General features: G+C 38.0%; 1 protein-coding gene across 1 annotated transcript in view; it reads right to left on the minus strand.

Moving 5' to 3' along the window:
* Positions 1–19,070, minus strand: part of LOC121388670 — a 49,424-nt gene that overhangs the window by 27,929 nt on the left and 2,425 nt on the right. The window contains exon 2 of the mRNA XM_041520115.1: positions 10,423–11,512. Within this exon, the coding sequence (XP_041376049.1) occupies positions 10,423–10,472 (50 nt within the window). The 5' untranslated portion in view covers positions 10,473–11,512. The remainder of the gene's footprint in view (positions 1–10,422; positions 11,513–19,070) is intronic.

Here is a 19,070-nt window from a genome sequence, read left to right on the forward strand (position 1 = left end):
TTTCCATGAGTAGCAAGTGATCTTTTATATATACAATCTCATACCCCTTATGGGGCCAGTATTTCATAATTAAATACAAACTAGTGTGTGTGTGTGTGTGTGTGTGTGTGTGTGTGTGTGAAAACACTCCAAGCCCATTGCTATGGAGAAAGAACGCGTGACTGCAACACAGCTTTTTTTAGTTATGTCCTGAGTCCATGAGTGTGTCTCTGGACGTGTCCCTATGGTAGTGACACTGGTAAAGGGTAATATGTTGGTAACGATGTTTTTTGGGAGCTCGCACGATGAGATTTGTGCCTGGGAGGAGGGGCACTGGTCATACGTATCACACACATTCAAACATTCCTGTACCATATCTTTATGCGTCATAAGGTATATATGTAAAATAGTTTTGGAAAACTCGTCATTTGAGGTAGAACCTTCAGAGGAGCAACATGTCAGACCAGTACAAGTTATATGTACCCGACGTGGATAAGTGGACCCGTTTCTATAAACTGCAGGCAGAGGTAAACTTCAACCTCATTTTCCAGTGCAACGTGGTGGAAAAAGTCAGATGATGTACAGTGTAGATCGATGTCTAGAACTGTATGACCCTACATGGAAAAAAGAAAAAGAGGAACAGAACAAGCCTCCGACACCCAAAGTCGTCATGGTGTCCCCAACACAACAGGTGGTAGAGCAAGCCAAGGCCGATCTGAAACGGAAACAACAACAACAACAAAGTGGTACGGGCTGGAAAGCCCCGAAACTGCAGAAGCATTTCTAAATAAACTATAAAAGGAACTATGTGGGTCAGATATGGTCATTTCATTTAGAGTCGTCATGCAGAGCACATGTTCAGAATGTGGTTTCACATTCTCTCGGAGAGACGCCATGTTAAGACATTTTCAACCAAAACATGCTAAAGGTCTACCACCACCACCACCACCACTACCACCACAGCAGAGACGGGGCCGTCCGAATGGTATAAAAGCACGAGCGTAACGACGAATGTCTCAGAAGAGTTTCAACCACCGTCGAAAAAAGAGCTCTACGTGCAAATCATGCAAAGGGACGCATTCAAGAGAAAACTACCAGGCATACCTGCCTACGAAAGTGACGACGAAGAAGATGATGAGGTAGAACCCTATCTGAAAAAGGTCAAGAGGATGCAGTCTTGCGATACGTGTGGTCTGGTCTTTAAAGACGGGAGTGACTTGCAGCGACACGTGAAAACGTGCGAGGAGGGAAATGAAGAGCCGTCGTCCGATCTGGAAAACGAAGGCATTCGTCTCATGGTGGAACGTGAATTCGACATCAATCATGATTATCTCCAAAGCAAGAGGAAACGCTACGAAGATAAAAACATGTCCCAAAATGCCATCGAAAGAAACATGAAGACATTGCAATGGAAGTTATTTAAAGACATGTACTCTCGCTTTCTGACCTATATGCATTACTTTGACAAAGGTCCCAACACCAGGAAAATTCTTCAGTTTGTGAATCCAGACAGAGATCTCAGACCACAGATTCGTTCTAAATTAAATCAGTATCGTTCATGGATTGCGAATATTTGGATGAACAAGACGACGACGATACCGACGATGAGGAGGACGACGAAGATGAAGAGAAATGAACACTCCTATTATTCACATGTCGCCCTTAAGGCCTCTCGATGTAACCCAGTGTGTGTCCATTGCATGTGTAGTTGTCTATAGTGATTTTACTTTAGAAAGAAAAAAATTAAAAACCAAACCATTGCGTTTTTTTGTGTTTTTTACTCTATGACTAGATTTGTGATTGGATATTTCTACCCCGCTACTTTATAGTAGCAAGAGCTGTGTGTACAGGACAGCACATACCACGGCCTTTGATATACCAGACATAATGCACTGGTTGGCTATAGCCTATTTGGCCATCGACGGGGATCGATCCTAGATCGATCACTGTATTTACCCATTTGATAATTAAAAAGCCCTGTACGAAGGCTAGTACTCTAGAGAAATTTTATGTTTAAAAATGCAGCTATTTCCCTTTGGTTAACACGTACTATTCGTTAAACCCATGGCGGCGCGCGTGTCGCCGACTTACACTAATGGATTAATCACGTGTGACATCTCTCTCTCCCTCTCTCTCTCCCTCCCTCCCTCCCTCCCCCTCCCCCTCTCTCTCTCTCTCTCTCTCTCTCTCTCTCTCCCCCTCTCCCCCCCCCTCCCCCCTCCCTCCCTCTCTCTCTCTCTCTCTCTCTCTCTCTCTCTCTCTCTCTCTCTCTCTCTCTCTCTCTCTCAACCATTGCGTTTGTTTTTTGTTTACTCTATAACTAGATTTGTGATTGAATATTTCTGCCGCTACTTTATAGTAGCAAGAGTTGTGTGTACAGGACAGCACATACCACGACCTTTGATATACCAGACATAATACACTGGTTGTTTATAAAGGCTTGTACTCTTGGGAAATACTCGTGTTTAAAATGCAGTTAAAAGAGCATAGGTTAGGTTGGAGCGTTGAGTTGCAGTCACACGTTCTTTCTCCATAGCAATGGGCTGGGAGTGTTTCACACACACACACACACACACACACACACACACACACACTAGTTACCACCTTCGCGTTTGACCTAATTCAGTCAACACCAGCACACGCACGCACACACACACACACACACACACACACACACACACACACACACACACACAAAAGTTTGTATTTAAATATGAAATACTGGCCCCATAAGGGGTATGAGATTGTATATATAAAAGATCACTTGCTACTCATGGAAAAAATGTAGCGGGTTTCCTCTCTAAAACTGTCAAAATTATGTTTTTCATCCAATAACCGATGATTCATAAATCAATGTTCTCTAGTGATGTCGCTAAACACTAACAAACGTCGACAATGTGCTAAAGAAATACAAATGAATGAAAATCATCACACACGCATTTTGTCTGGCGACATGAAAGCCTCACTTTAAACCAAACAGTCAGCAAACAGTTACAGTCCTTCCCCACGAGACATATTTTAACGGCTATTATTTTGGGTGTCTAGAATAAAACACTGTGAAAAAACATCCACGTGTATGTCCACTGTCAATACAAAAATACAACAACACAGTAGACGTTATACAATGAAGCCAAAACCAACGTCAGACTTACACCTGGCCTGTACATATTGTTATTATTAATTATTGTTGTTTCTTTGCTTTTATTTGTTTGCTGACACCAGTTTGTTTGGTAATATGCAATACATTGAATTGAATACACCATGATCGCACACCTGTACCCAGGTCATTGTCTCCTACACAAAGACCATTGTTTCCTACACAAAGGCCATTGTGCCATTGTCTCCTACACAAAAGCCATTGTTTCCTACCGAGACCAGACACCTGCACCCCCTATACAAAGGCCATTGTTTCCTACACAAAAAAGCCATTGTGTCATTGTTTGCTACACAAAGACCATTGTGTCATTGTCTCCTACACAAAAGCCATTGTTTCCTACCAAGGTCAGACACCTGCACCCACCTATACAAAGGCCATTGTTTCCTACACAAAGGCCATTGTTTCCTACCGAGGCCATACACCTGCACCCCCCCCCCCCCTATACAAAGGCCATTGTTTCCTACACAAAGCCCATTGTCTCCTACCAAGGCCATACACTTGCACCCCCCCCATACAAAGGCCATTGTTTCCTACACAAAAGCCCATTGTCTCCTACCAAGGTCACGTGATCACGGGAAAGTAGGTCATGGCACCATACAGGCCTCCCTACTACTAACATTAACACGTACGTGTACTATGATGTCACTGGTAATACCTTATTGCCTTATGTAAATTTACAAAAGACTTATATTAAAAATTTGTGTCTACTAAAAGCAAATAATATTTGGTTTAACCGGCTGACGTAGCTGACCCTACGTCCCAATTTAGGACGCCCATGACCATTTTACATAAATACATACAATGACGTGTTTCGCAACATTATAGTGGCTTGTGTTAATACAGTGAAGAAAATGGATACTAAAAATGTTGTAACGAGGTAATTAGGATTGTATAAGCAATTTAAATATATAGCAGGATTCATTAATTTCTATAGCTTCCGGCGGTATCATTAATTGCGTTGTTGCTAAATCAGGTTGGAAAAAAGGAAACCATGTTATGATAAATCGGAACTATATTGACAATGTGTTCAATAATTAATATGTCAAAAATATAATAAACTCACATTCACACAAATCTGAAGGACAAACCCGTTATCCGTCATCAAGGCCGTATCTCTGCACAATACAGAGTAGGGGACAATATTTCGAAATCTGGGGTAACCGGAAGTCGGTTCACGTGGTTTTTACCTAGGTAACCAATTGTTCGGTTACGTGAATTATATTTGCGTAACCTATGGATTACCTGATCGGTTACCTCAAAGTTACGTTGAAATTATATTTTAAATACATAATTTTTAACATAAAGTTAAAACAAAATACAAAAATAAAACAGTTTCTCTAATGCTTGCAAATTGAAAGAAGTGACTTGTAGATGTTTCTTTTGTTTTCGTACGATCGTAGCGTTGTAGATTTATTATTAATTATTATTATTATTATTATTATTATTATTATTATTATTCACCACTTGCTATCGGGATCGCAAAAAGTAATTTTTAGTTGCCCGAATCTAAAAGCCATTGTCCTCGGGCATCGGGCCACCGTATTCTAGAACCTCTGTGCAGCTTGCGGAAGTTAATACTATTGTAAAAGGACTAAACATCAGCCCAGTACTGAAACAAAATAGATACATTTGGAGGAAAAATGCCCATTCCCTGGTGCATGATTAGACTAATAATTTTCTTTCATAAATAACAAATAAAGGCTACCATTTGTCACCGATATGTAAAATTTAGTATACAGCAGATTAAAAAAAGCCCACCAAAAACCCAAACAACACATGTCCAGTTCCTCTGAACTATAAAACAGGCTACCCATTGGTGTATGATTAGATTAATAAAAATAAATCTTATAATAACATAAAAAGAAAGATCACAATTTGACACTGATATTTTGTGGTGGCGATGCTACTTTCACTTTATCGCTGATACTTCTATACTACAGTGACGTTCCAAATGTTTATTATTTGATTTTGAAGATCATTATGCGATGTTAGTATTTGTGACATTTTTGCATTTTTGTTTACGTTAAAACCGATTTCAACCTTTGTAAAATTATAGGCAATCCAATATTGTGTCTACAAATATTCCTTTAGAGATAGAATAGCAGTAGATAATTTAGGCGCCTTAGCGGTCCGTGCACATTTGTTTAAAACTTTTAGCTCGACTCTATACTGAGCCTTTGGTCACAAGTTACAACCGTTGCAATATACCGTTGTCTACTGGCTTGCCACGCATTAAGTATCTAAAAATCAGTCTAAAACATTTGTCGGAATACTATTAGTATATCTGCATGAATAAACTTATTGTAATCGTGAAGTCTGCAAGTTTTAATTTCTGAACGTCTACAGGTCACGACGTAACCGATTTGCGGTTCGCGTAAATTTAATTTTGCGTAACCGACACGCGAACAGAACGGCGGTTCGCGTGAAATATTGTGCTCTGCAGAGTCGAATGGATATTTGGCAAAATAGTGACTGATTCCATGAATATCTATCTAGCGCCTCATCTATAGGAGATCCTTTACCGGGCCCCGTTCCACGAAGCAATCGTATCAACTAAGATCACCTTAAGTACATACCTACCTTATGTACTTAAGGTGCTCGTAGCGCTACGATCGTTTCGTGAAACGGGGTCCAATTAACGATCTCCTGTAGATGATCGCCACAAAGAGGGCTGTCACTTCCAGACTAGATTACTAAATCAAAACTAGCACAGGACAGAGCTCATTGGAATAAATAAATGTATTTTCAAAACTCATTTTCCAATGGGAGTGAGTGATGGTGACTCCTTTATAATTTGTAATATCCATTTTTTTTGTTATCAACATGATAAAGGAGAAAGGAATTTGGAATGTTTTATTTGACGACGTACTCATCACATTAAATTACGGAAATATGGTTTAAGGACCACACAAATAATGAGAGAAAACCCGCCACGCAATGGTCTACTCTTTCCGATTATCAGCAGTGAATAAGCATTATACGAAAACATATAAATATTTATTTGGAATGACCATTGGCCGAATTGTTTTAAATTTTGTTTGGCCGTAACGGTTGTAAGAAATACATGTGATAAATTCATGTGTACGAAATTAATTTAGAAAAAAAAATTCGATATTGAGATATTACAAAATCTTACGATATCCAAAAATGCTTTACTTATAAACATATTCATATTCTAAGCACGAACATGTAAGTAAATTGTAATTTTTATAATGTAACAGTATTTTATTTGCTGAAAAGTTAGCATATTTTGCCCGAATATGTGTATCATTTTTGCCCAAATTTGATGGTTTTGCTCCAGGACGCTTATGGTTACAGGAATATTCCCCGCGTTTAGTGAAGAGACATGTAAAAGATATGCAGTACCCAAGCATTCGAGACATATATATATATATATACCCATGTAGCATATATAGATATATATATATATATATATATATATATATATATATATATATATATATATATATATATATATATATATATATATACAGTAGAATCTCATTGGCTCGAACACTGTCGGTGCATCAAAGTCTGTTCGACCAATCGGGTAGTTCGAACCATGCATTCGGCCGTTGTCGGGTGCTTCTGTAACACAAAAATCATTCGGACAACCTCGCATGTTTCCCTAAAACTGGCTGGGCGAGATGGTCTGATTGACTCATGAGTTGATTGGATTTTACTTGCAAGGTTATTCATCTAACGATTATCGCATTACAATTGTCTGTACCTGAAAAATAATTATCGACAGGTGCTAAATAAACAACACGATAAGCGTGAAAGGGTCTACGAAAAAATTATACGTAAATTATTTTTTATATTTCTTCGGATAGACGTAGCCGTTCGAGCTAAATATGTTTAATTTTACAGTTCGGACCAATAAACTGGTTCGAGAGAAAGCTTCTGTTCGACCCTAGGGGTATTCGACTAATCAACACCAAAATAAAGGGGTTTAATAGAGAGAAAAATCGGGACTTTGTTCTTGGTTCGAGAATACCGGTAGGTTCGACCTTTGGGCTTTCGAGCCATTGAGATTCTACTGTATATATATATATATATATATATGTATATAGAGGTTATTACCAGTGTTTTTCGGTATCGTCAATATCATACCAGAGGCTCGCATAATACATTATTTTTATTCCTAATATATGATATTGACGATACCGAAATACACGAGGGTAATAATCTCTTTATCATATAAGCTCAAGCTTAATACAACGTGTTTTTGTAAACTGTACACGCATCTTTAATTCCAATCGCCATTACTAGATATTCAAATGACGTAAGAATATGTAGCGCGGTGTATTTTTGAATGGAAATGACGTCAAACTCGAATGGCGTCATTTTGGATGTCCTTACATCACAATAAAGTTATGCTAACGTTTTTTTTGTTTTTTGAACGCTGGACAGCTTTCAGTGTCAAATTGCCATTGAAATGTTTTTATTTGATGATTACAATACAATACAATAACTTTATTTCCATGTTCATATATGTATAATAAAAACATAGTCTGGTTGACCAGCAAAAATAAAGTACATATTGATTATGAATGCATATTGATTATGAATGCATATGTCAAACATGGAGTGTCATCCAAGTACGTTTGCTTAAATGTCAATAAACCTAGTGCCGAGACCTCGACTATTTTACATCTAATTTGCAAAGTTATCAAATTCTTAAAGTATGTGATCTAAAAAAGATCACATACTTTGATTGCACTGTAAATGTAAGATATTATATGATATATATATATGTGTGTGTGTGTGTGTGTGTGTGTGTGTGTGTGTGTGTGTGTATATATAATTACAAACTTTCCGAATTTATACGATTTACTGTATTCTGATTGGCTGACGTCACTAAAAAACCAAGCGTTATCCTTCCATAAACCTCATAAAAATACGTCATCACGGAAGACCAAGATCGATTGGAACTATTTTTAGCTGGATGGGCGAGAAGCCCAATGACCCAGTTCGGTGATCGTTTTAAAAATAGAACAAGGAAGTGACCTGTTTTCTCGATTAAAAAAATAAGGGAAACTGGATGAGATATTCATGTTATAAATTTAAAAAAATTACAATATATATTTTTTTTGTTTTTATTCTGTTAAAAAACTCCCCACAAATATCCAATAGTATGTATACATGTATTTCTACGCTTATTTACAGAACATGGCTGACGGTAAGAACGAAAGAAATTATTTTTGAGTGTTTTAAGGTACACTTCTTATACTGTTTGTAATTATAAGAATTGTTTCTCATTTTTTAGGAATTTATCGATGTATAAAAGTCACAAATGTAGTATAAAATCGTTTCGCTACGCTATATATATATATATATATATATCAATTATTGACCGTTGGCCTCGGTCAATATCAATTTCTTCCGTCCATACAACATGACATTGCCCGAAATGTCGTCAATAATTGTTTTATTACATAATGTCATCCATAAGACTCGTACATTCCTGCTTCGTTTATCAGAATCAAAATACGCCAACGCTTATTATTTCCCCGCAATGCGTTAAAACTGATGGGATTTAGTGACGTCACGTAATCCTATGACGTTGTATGACAGCAGAGGAATGCGGAAATAAACACTTGAAACATTACTAAGACAAAAAATCATATTCGAGACATTATAACCAGCAAAAGTGCCAAAATCATATTAATAGCAAAATAAAAAACAAAATGTGATAAATCTTAACATACATTTATACTGAACAATTATCGATTACCTTCAAATGCATTTTTTATTTGTAACATAAAATCCTGTGAGTGCCGATTCCAACTGCATTTTGATGTATCATGTATGTTTCTAAATCTGCGATATATTCCATAAAAAAAAAATGACGATTACTGACCTTGTTTTTGTCGTATTTGCGGAATTAAACTCGGTATGACTAACTAAATATGTTATCTTTTTGCTGAAGGACAGCAAAGCGTTTTGTCATAAGTTTGTGCTTGTTTACATTAGAATTAGCAGTTGACGTTGCATTACGTTACCTACTCATTTGTTGGATAGAATTTTGTCTCATCTTTATTTTCATTGGTCAGGGCAATACCACTTTTGATGGACCGGTGAGACCATCTCAGGGCCATATCACTATTTATAGACGGTATATATATATATATATATATATATATATATATATATATATATATATATTTCTACTAAAAAACTAAACAAAATCAGTTATGTTTGATCGTGTGACGCATGTCCCCATCCTCCATCCCAATTTAGGGCACCCATATACATTAACAAGTACGTGTACAATGATGGCGATGGCAATACCGTATTGTCTTATGTAAACGTATAACATACTTATATTAAAAACTTTTATCAACTAAAAGCAAATGATATTAGGTTTAACAGTTTGACGCAACTCTTCTCGCTTCTACACTCTATATTAATTTAGGACGTCCATGCACATTAACACTTACGTGTACACCGATGCCAATGGCAATACCGTATTTTATCTACAAAATGCAAATAATATTTGGTTTAACCGGCTGACGTAGCTGACCCTACGTCCCAATTTAGGACGCCTATGCCCATTTTACATAAATACATACAATGACGTGTTTCGCAACATTATAGTACCTTGTGTTAATACAGTGAAGAAAATGGATAATAAAAATGTTGTAACGAGGTAATTAGGATTATATAAATAAATATATAGCAGGATTCATTATTTCCTATAGCTTCCGCCGGTATCATTAATTGCGTTGTTGTTGATGGATGTTGAAAAAAAGGAAATTATATTACGAGACACTGGTGTTGACTCACAATAACAGTATTGTGTTGAATAATTGTTTGTCAAAAATATAATAAACTCACAAATTTACCCATTATACATGAAACACAAACATATTTTTTTCTACCTGACAATTGTTCTTGACTGTTGTCAAAAATATAATAAACTCACATTACACATTATAATATGAAACATTTTATAAATAAGTTTCTTTTTAAAACTTGTCTTACCTTATATCACTGCCACATTTTGAAACAAATACTACCAGTTTCCACTCCACCCATCTCCTATTTACAGATAAGTGGGGAAAATGGGGTAGTAGTGAGCTCAATATAGTTTGTAATATCAAATGACTTTTTTAATCGAAATAATATTGAAAAAGAAATTCATTAAAAAATTATTACTGTCAAATAATGTATACGGTAATACGTTAAAACATGTATATTATTATTTTAACATATACAAAGTATTAATTTCATTTACTGAAAACCTTTTTTTAGTATATTTGAGTACTCTACAGTAAAATTACCTTTGCATCGACACCGATTGTTCTGTGGGAGAAGAGCACGTGGTTCCCATGCAGACGGTATTTACGTAGCAGACGTCAACAGCAGACGACACTACACGTCAACAGGAAAAAAACCCTCCACCATTTACATTTGTTGTTCTTCATTTTTCATGTTTGGCTAAATATCCATTCGGACTACGAATGTTTCACTTTTATAAACGTTTTACGTTCGTTTTGTTTAACGACACCACAAAGTAATCATCGGCTGTTTGATGTGAAACATTTGGTAATTTAGTTCATCAGAGATCTGTAAGCGCCGATGTAGCCTGTACGATGTTATCATTTGTGATTCACGTTTACCGACTTTCACGCTTTACTGTCTTCGATTCACCATTTTGTAGTTCACGTTTACCGTCAGTCCTGCTTCACCAACCTCGCGTCTGATTCTTCGTTACTGTAGCTGTCGTCTTGTAAATCACGTTTACTGCTGGTTGTGTGTTACTGTGAATATTTTGTAATCCACGTTTACCGCCAATCCTGATTCTGCTTTACTGTATCACGTTTACTGCGGGTTCCCTGTAACTAGTACTCTGGGTATTTTGTAATCCACGTTTACTGTCATAGTTCACAGTTTGTAAATCACGTCTTCTCACAGTTCGTTTCAAGGATGTTTATTTTCAGCCATTCGTCTTCTCCCGTTTACCGTCTGGAACTCGGCAAATTACAACTGTCAGTCTCGATTACGGATTAGCATTGGTTCTGCTTTTAACATATCTGGGCATTTTTTGTATTTTTATATAGTAACCATGCACACTGTAATGTATTGTTCACTCGATAGTTGTTTGTGAGGTCTGAGGGTGAGTGCATAGGAAGGTGGATCTTGTTTTCCTTCAGTTTATTTTGAAATTTCCTCTGGATGTTATAAAAACCTTTTTTTCTGCTTTTTTCCAGTTTGGCAAGAACTTCCGTGTCTGCTATTGATGTATTTTAGCGTCTTTATGTTTCGGTGTTGTACTTATCGTTGCTGTTGTTATTGTAATGCTATCTGTCACAGACAATAAACACTGTCTGAGAACGCGGGGTCCGTTGCCTTGTTAACACTATCAGCAGTCTGAAAAGAAATGCAACAGACGAGATTAAATAAAAGGAAAAAAGAGAGAATATTTACTTGAAGCCGTTCATTCTAGGTAGTACTAAACCAAATAACTTCCGGCTGGGTCAAAGTTGGAGGTGCACCGAAGTGAACACCACAAGCCCTGTGGTTGGTGATGAATTTGAGTATGTTGGTTGTAAAAAAATAGTTTCATCTGGGCAAAAAATGTATGCAATTTGATTTCATCTAGTACCACTGTGTCAAGTAGCCTTATACTTGAAACATGTATGGGGTACCTGTAAAAAAAATACTCGAATTTTGTGCGGAACTAGGGTAGTCATAGACGCTACCCGTTATCTCAGAAATGAGTAGCTTAACTCCCTTCTTTTTTTTTTATTCACTTTAATTGGTGAGGGGTGGTAGTATTTATATCCGTGGCGTTTATGTCGATTGATACGCTGCAGGTAGGAGTTTTACCAACATATGTTACTATTGTCGTCAATGGAATTTGATTTGGTGGTATACACCCTCTAGGCAGCACACCGCCATTTGTCGTATCGTTACTTGTTGTTGTAAAGTCCGTTTAGAAAATTGTTCCTCATAATAATAATTTGAATTTAAAAAAAAAAAAATATGATATCCATCTTGAAATATGTTTTTGGGGCCTAATTCACAAAGGTCTCTTAGGCTTTGCTAGACAACAAAATATCCTTTTTGTGAGTCTTTTAGCATTGCACTGTGAGCTCGCAAAGTTGCGAGAGTTTAGTGAATTAGGCCCTGATCTCTGCAGTATTTAAATAAGTCACTGGTTTGAAGTTACTTGTTATATGTAGTACTAACTGATAACAACTGTGTAAGTGGTGTAGTCCCACTGGTATAACAGCAATATGAGTGCTGGTCTGGCATGATGGTGACTAACCTGTGTTGATTCCCCCCCCCCCCCCCCCATGGTAGTTGTCAAGAGACGGTAAGTGCCCCACGACTGGTATATCAAAAGCCGTAGTGTGTGTTACCCTGTCTAAGGGAAAGTGTATATAACATATCCCTTGCTGCTAATAGAAAAAACCTGTAATGGATTTCTTTTAGAAGACTATATATGTGACATAATTACCAAATGTTTGACATCCAAATAGCTGATGAATAATTAATCAATATGCTCTAGTGCTGTCATTAAACAAAAACGTTTTTTTAAAAGACCCGCTCATGCAATAATATATATTTATGACACGGACATTTGGGGCAAGACAACCTCTATAACGCCATCATCGCCACGAGAAACATAATTACTCAATGAATAATACTACTTATATGTGCCCGCAGTACTTCCAATATCTCTTTGTTTGCTGTCATCATCGCGAAAGTGATTTTAAATAAAATGTATAAGAAGTTCCGTGAAAAAAAATCGATTATGAGTTGACATTTCCTACTCAATGAGATGATTTGTGTTTTTATTTACTTTGTTTACTGATTCATTTCCGGAACAGCGGCGACAGTATTGGCGCTATTATATTTAATACAAATATAGTGTCTAGGCAATGTTGCATGTACACAAGATAGACAAGTCTGTATAGAAAGAATGAACATTTGTTTTATTTAACGATTCACTCAACACATTTTATTTGCGCATTTATCTAAAAGACAACCACCACTGTATCCCAATATTTACTATCCCGAAAGAACAATTTTAATGTATTTTAACCATACCGACCTCGGTGGTGTCGTGGTTAAGTTATCGGACATAAGGCTGGTAGGTACAGGGTCCCACCCAGAGCGAGTTTTAGTGACTCAATGGGTACATGTAAGACTACTACACCCTCTTCTCTCTGACTAACCAACTAACACCTAACCCACTGTCCTGGACAGACAGCCCAGATAGCTGATATGTGTGCCCAGGACAGTGTGCTTGAACCTTAATTGGATATAAGAACGAGATTAAGTAAAAGAAAGAAGAAAGACTACCTTACTTACGCACAAAAAATGTCATCATATTTCCACAATCAAAGACAATATTTTTTAAATTGGGATATTTTATGGGAAGCCCCAAGGGTGTGGTCACTTAATGATGGACGTAGTAGATCATAAGCTTTGATTTGATATATAATACATGTCACTGACGCATGTGTGGCTATTTTGGTGCACATGACGTCAACGAAAAAAAGAGGACATTTTCTAGGGTACTCTCAAAACATCGATGACAAATAGATCCCAATTTGTTTCTGAAAACATAAAGTAGTAGAGTTGTGGGGTGGGGGTGGCATGGAGTATGTGTACGAGAACCCTATGTAGTCCATGGAATAAGTCCTTTAAGAAGACATACTGGTGACTGTGTTCTGTATTCACCGCTATGTTAGAACTTATATAAGTCCTTTAAGAAGACATACTGGTGACTGTGTTCTGTATTCACCGCTATGTTAGAACTTATATAAGTCCTTTAAGAAAACATACCGGTGACTGTGTTCTGTATTCACCGCTATGTTAGAACTTATATAAGCCCTTTAAGACATACCAGTGACTGTGTTCTGTATTCACCGCTGTTAGAACTTATATAAGTCATTTAAAGGGACATTCCAGAGTTTGCTGCAATTTTTAAGGTGTTATCGACTAGCAGACTTTTTAACGATTGTAATTAAATTTTTTGGTTTTTTCTTTGGGTTTTTTTTTGGGGGGAGGGGACAAGGACCAAATGACTTTTAGCTGATAAACTTTAAACTAGTTCAAATTAAAGCGACAAAACCTAGTTTTCAAACATTACCGCATGTTTTGTTCACTACAGGAGCTGTTTTTGCGAAGCTCGTCTATTTTTAAGGGCATTTCCCCCATACCAAAGTCACAGACTGTTATTAACCAAACGCGTTACCTTATTGTAGATTCACCAAACATAGTGTCCATTTTTACGGGATGAAACTTGAGTCTGTCACTTTAAATTACAGAACTTTACTGGCCAGACGAACCATCATTTTATAACTGGTAACGTTAACTGTGGGATGAAAAGTTGGGTGCACTTGGAAGTCTGACCCGGTGAGATACTATTTGCTGCAGTGCTACCTATAATGGTTCAGTGGGGAGGTGTGTGACCGCGACACCCACTTTATTTTATTCATAACCGACAACTACACATAGCTGAGGTGTGCAATCAAAGTTTGCTTTGTTTCACGACACCACTAGAGTACAATAATATAATTAATCATCGGTTACCTGATGTCAAACATAGTCTTACAGTCCTACACACAATGTTTTTCCATTAGCAGCAAGCAGTAATCTTCTTTTTTTTTATATGCACCATCCCACAGACAGGGCACCACATACCACGGTCTTTGATATACCAGTTGTGGAGTACAGTTAAAGTTTGTTTTGTTTGATTTAATAATTGTCGGCTATTGGATGTCAAACATTTGATAATTTTGGCAATACAATCTTTGAGGAAACCAGCTACATTTGTTCCCCAGTAGAAGAAAGGATATTTTTATATGTACGTTCCCACAGGCAGAACAGCACATACCACGGCCACGGAAATAACAGTCGCAGGGAACTATCTGGGACGGGGGAAACCCAGTCAGTGAATGGGTCCTCCATTCGTGAATTCATGGATGGGGATGGGAATAGGGATGGAGATGGGGATGAGAGCCATCCGTGCTTCTCCATTCATGAAGAAAAGAAAAGAATCTATATTGGGGGGCATAAATAACGCAGGTGGTATTTCACTGATATTTTCGTATAGAAATGTCATATCATATATATTTATCATGCAGTCAAATGAGATATATTGGTTAAAACTGTAATTGAAAGAAGATATTGTTCAAATCGAAAAAATGGAATAAAATGTGTTTTTCAGCATTATTTATCGTGGCATACTGAAAATAGGAAAATAAAAATAGTTGTAGGCAAAGCACATGCAAATATGTTTTCATATGCAATGCTGCGTCGTTTGCAATAAACGTCAAGTTATGTTTTCTTCTTCAAACGCATTTTATTTCATTTTCCTCCGATTTGAACAAAATCCTTTCACTTATTAAATGTGTTACCAATATGTTATTGGTCCGCATGCTTAATATATATAATATGATATTTCTATTCTTTTTTATTTCAACTTATTTTCGTGCTTATATCCAATTAAGGTTCAAGCACGCTGTCCTGGACACACACCTCAGCTATCTGGGCTGTCTGTCCAGGACAGTGGGTTAGTTGTTAGTTGGCTAGTGGTTAGTGAGAGAGAAGAGGGTGTAGTGGCCTTACACCTACCCACTGTGTTCTTAAGAACTCGCTCTAGGTTAGAGCTGGTACCGAGTTACGAACCCTGTACCTACCAGCCCGTAGACCGATGGCTTAACCACTGCGCCACCGAGGTCGGTGACATTTCTATAAGCCAATATTCAATAAAACAACCCATTGCGTCATTTATGCCCCTCAGTATATATATTTTTGAAACGCTTTGATCAATGAACGAAAACAAAAATCGTTTGATTACATCCCAAGCTTTGATCAAGTTAATTATAAAACCATTATGCAAATTATCAGCGATACCGCGGAGGATATAAATCTATTTCGGATCTCACTGATGGATTTATTTCGGGAATACTGTCAGCTAATTACACCAAAACCATATATAACTGAGCAATAAATTATTTTATTCTTTATACGCAGTTTATTACGTTTCCGTCTTCCCGAAAGATTTCAAAGGCGTGGTTGTACAGAAGGCTGACCTACTAAGCAGCTTTCATTAAACGCGCAGACCCTACATTTCAATCAACTGAAAATGGAAAATAATGCTAGTGTCAGACTGTCAACTGTCACGGCGAAGTTGGCCAACTGGACGGTTGCGTTGTAATTTCCCCAACTCACAACTTACGATGGGTGCGCTCAGATTAACAGCTTAATCGGCCGTAGAAGTTGTATTTGACGAAAGTCAAGTTGTAAGAGCGCCCAGACTAGCAACTGACCAGTCGTAGAGCAGAAAGTTGGCAACCTTTGTCCTAGCAGTTGGTAGTTGAGACTAGCATTAGTTTGGTTAATCTACAAACCTGTAACACATCTGGATAAAGTTACTATCGAAGGATGGAAGGAAATGGTTTATTTAACGACGCACTCAACACATTTTATTTACGGTTATATGGCGTCGGATGTATGGTTAAGGATCACAGATATTGAGGGAGGAAACCCGCTGTCGCCACTTCATGGGCTACTCTTTTTGATTAGCATATAAAAGATCCCTTACTACTAATGGAAAAATGTAGCGGGTTTTCTCTATTAATAGGGGTGGGAATCGATTCCTGTCAGTTGACCCTTGGGCTATTTCTCGTTCCAGCCAGTGCACTACGACTGGTACATCAAAGGCCGTGGTATGTGCTATCCTATCTATGGGATGGTGCAATGACTTTACAGGCATTAAACATAAGATATAAATATAAAATAGACAAATAATTCAGAAAGAAATATAATATGATCTAACCTTATGTTTTCGAGGACGCCCATAAAATATGAAATGTAGCTTTACTATTCGGTCTACTGCCAACTTTACACGATGCCTCTGGTTGTAACGCGCTCATTCTTACCAATGCTAGACTCAGACTACCAACTGCCAGCAAATTGTTGGCAAACTTTATGCTCTAACGACTTCTACCATTGTCCACTGTTCTAGTCTAAGCGCTCTTACAACTCGATTTTCGTCGTATGCGACTCTTACGAGCGGTCAGACTAGCAACTGGACAGTCGTAAACGTCGTAACAGCAGAAAGTTGGCCGACTCTGTGCTGGCAGTTGGTAGTCTGATCCTAGCATTAGAATATTAATTTCTGCACGTCCGATATATTCTCGATTGTCCTAATTTATATGAATTATTTTGTTAGAAGAATTAATTATGTCTTTCTGTTTTCATCTGAATTATATATGATGACGTGTTGTTTTTTCAGTCTCGGTGTGCGTCATATTGACACAGTGACGTCAGACATTTAATTAACAGGATTGAGTACGCAGTGGCGTAGCCGGGGGGGGGGGGGGGGGGGGGGGGGGGGGGGGGGATTTAGGTGCGATCAGTGGCGTACTCGATATCATTGTTTACTTGGCTACGGCCGATTAGTTGTTAATCTGAGCGCAGCAGTCTTATTTTAAGTTGGGAGTGAGTGAAATTACAACGCAACTGTCGAGTTGGCCAACTCATTCGTGACAGTTGGTAGTCTTACATTAGCATTTAGTGCGTAATAATTAAGATCCGAAATGGAGTTCATACGTTCCTCTGCACATCTCATTTGGTTCTGACGATCCGTATTACAAAACTGAACATGCTAGGTTAATACAGTGTTAAGATATTCATCGGTCCATCAATCCCACTAATCTATCCATCTACCATTATCACTTGCAACCCAACTTATCTATTAATCCATCCATCCATCCATCCATCCATCCATCCAACCATCATCCATCATCCATCCATCCATCCATCCATCTGTGAATGCCTCCATTCATTCATCCACCCATCTATCCATCAATACATCCATTAATACACATGTGAATCTATCCATCATCCATTTATCCATCCATCTATGAATGATTCAATTCATTTATCCACCCATCCATCCGTGCATCCATCCGTCAATGCATCCATACATGCACACATGCATACTATCGTTCATCCATTCATTCATCCATCCATCCACCCATCCATCCATATAATACATACATCAATCAATCAATCCATCCATCCATCCATCAATCGAACCAACCACCTATCCATCCATCCATCCATCCATCCATCCATCCATTCATACAACCATCCATATATCCATCCAGCAATCCATAAATCCATCCATCCATCCACCCACCCACCCACCCACTCACCCACCCATCCATTCATCCATCCATCCATCTAATACACCTATCCATGCATCCATCCATCAATCAGTCCAACCAACCAAACATCCATCCATCCATCCATCCATCCATTCATTCATACAAGCATCCATCCATATAATACACCCAACCATCCATCTATCCATCATCCATCCATCCATATATCCATCCATCCAACCATCCATCCATCCATCCAACCAACCACCTATCCATCCATCCATCCATCCATCCATCCATATAATACACCCATCCTCCATCCATCAATCAATCCAACCAACCAACCAACCAATCATCCATCCATCCATCCATCCATCCATCCATATATCCATCCATCCATCCATCCAACCATCCATCCATCCATCCATAAATCCATCCATCCATCCATCCATAAATGCGTCCATGGGGATATTGAAGTGGTCAGAACCCCCACCCCACCCCCACCCCACCCCCACCCCCAAGGCGTGCTTCCAGTTGCAACCATCACCCGACCGTACTACAATCTTTGACATCCTAACCGTAAATGACTGGATGAACTGACTGGACACGATCCTACGACCGACGGCTTCTGATGCAAACGCCGTACCGAGTTGTAATACATAGAAGATAAACATATACATGTAGCACAGCGATAGAAATAGTCGATCCATGCCGTGTTTATCCCGCTTTACTGCAGAATCAAAAATCAAACCACAACCCATTAACGCTAAAAACACAATATATTGACATAAATATTT

This window comes from Gigantopelta aegis, chromosome 14, assembly GCF_016097555.1.
Source record: "Gigantopelta aegis isolate Gae_Host chromosome 14, Gae_host_genome, whole genome shotgun sequence".
NCBI classification, from domain to species: domain Eukaryota; kingdom Metazoa; phylum Mollusca; class Gastropoda; order Neomphalida; family Peltospiridae; genus Gigantopelta; species Gigantopelta aegis.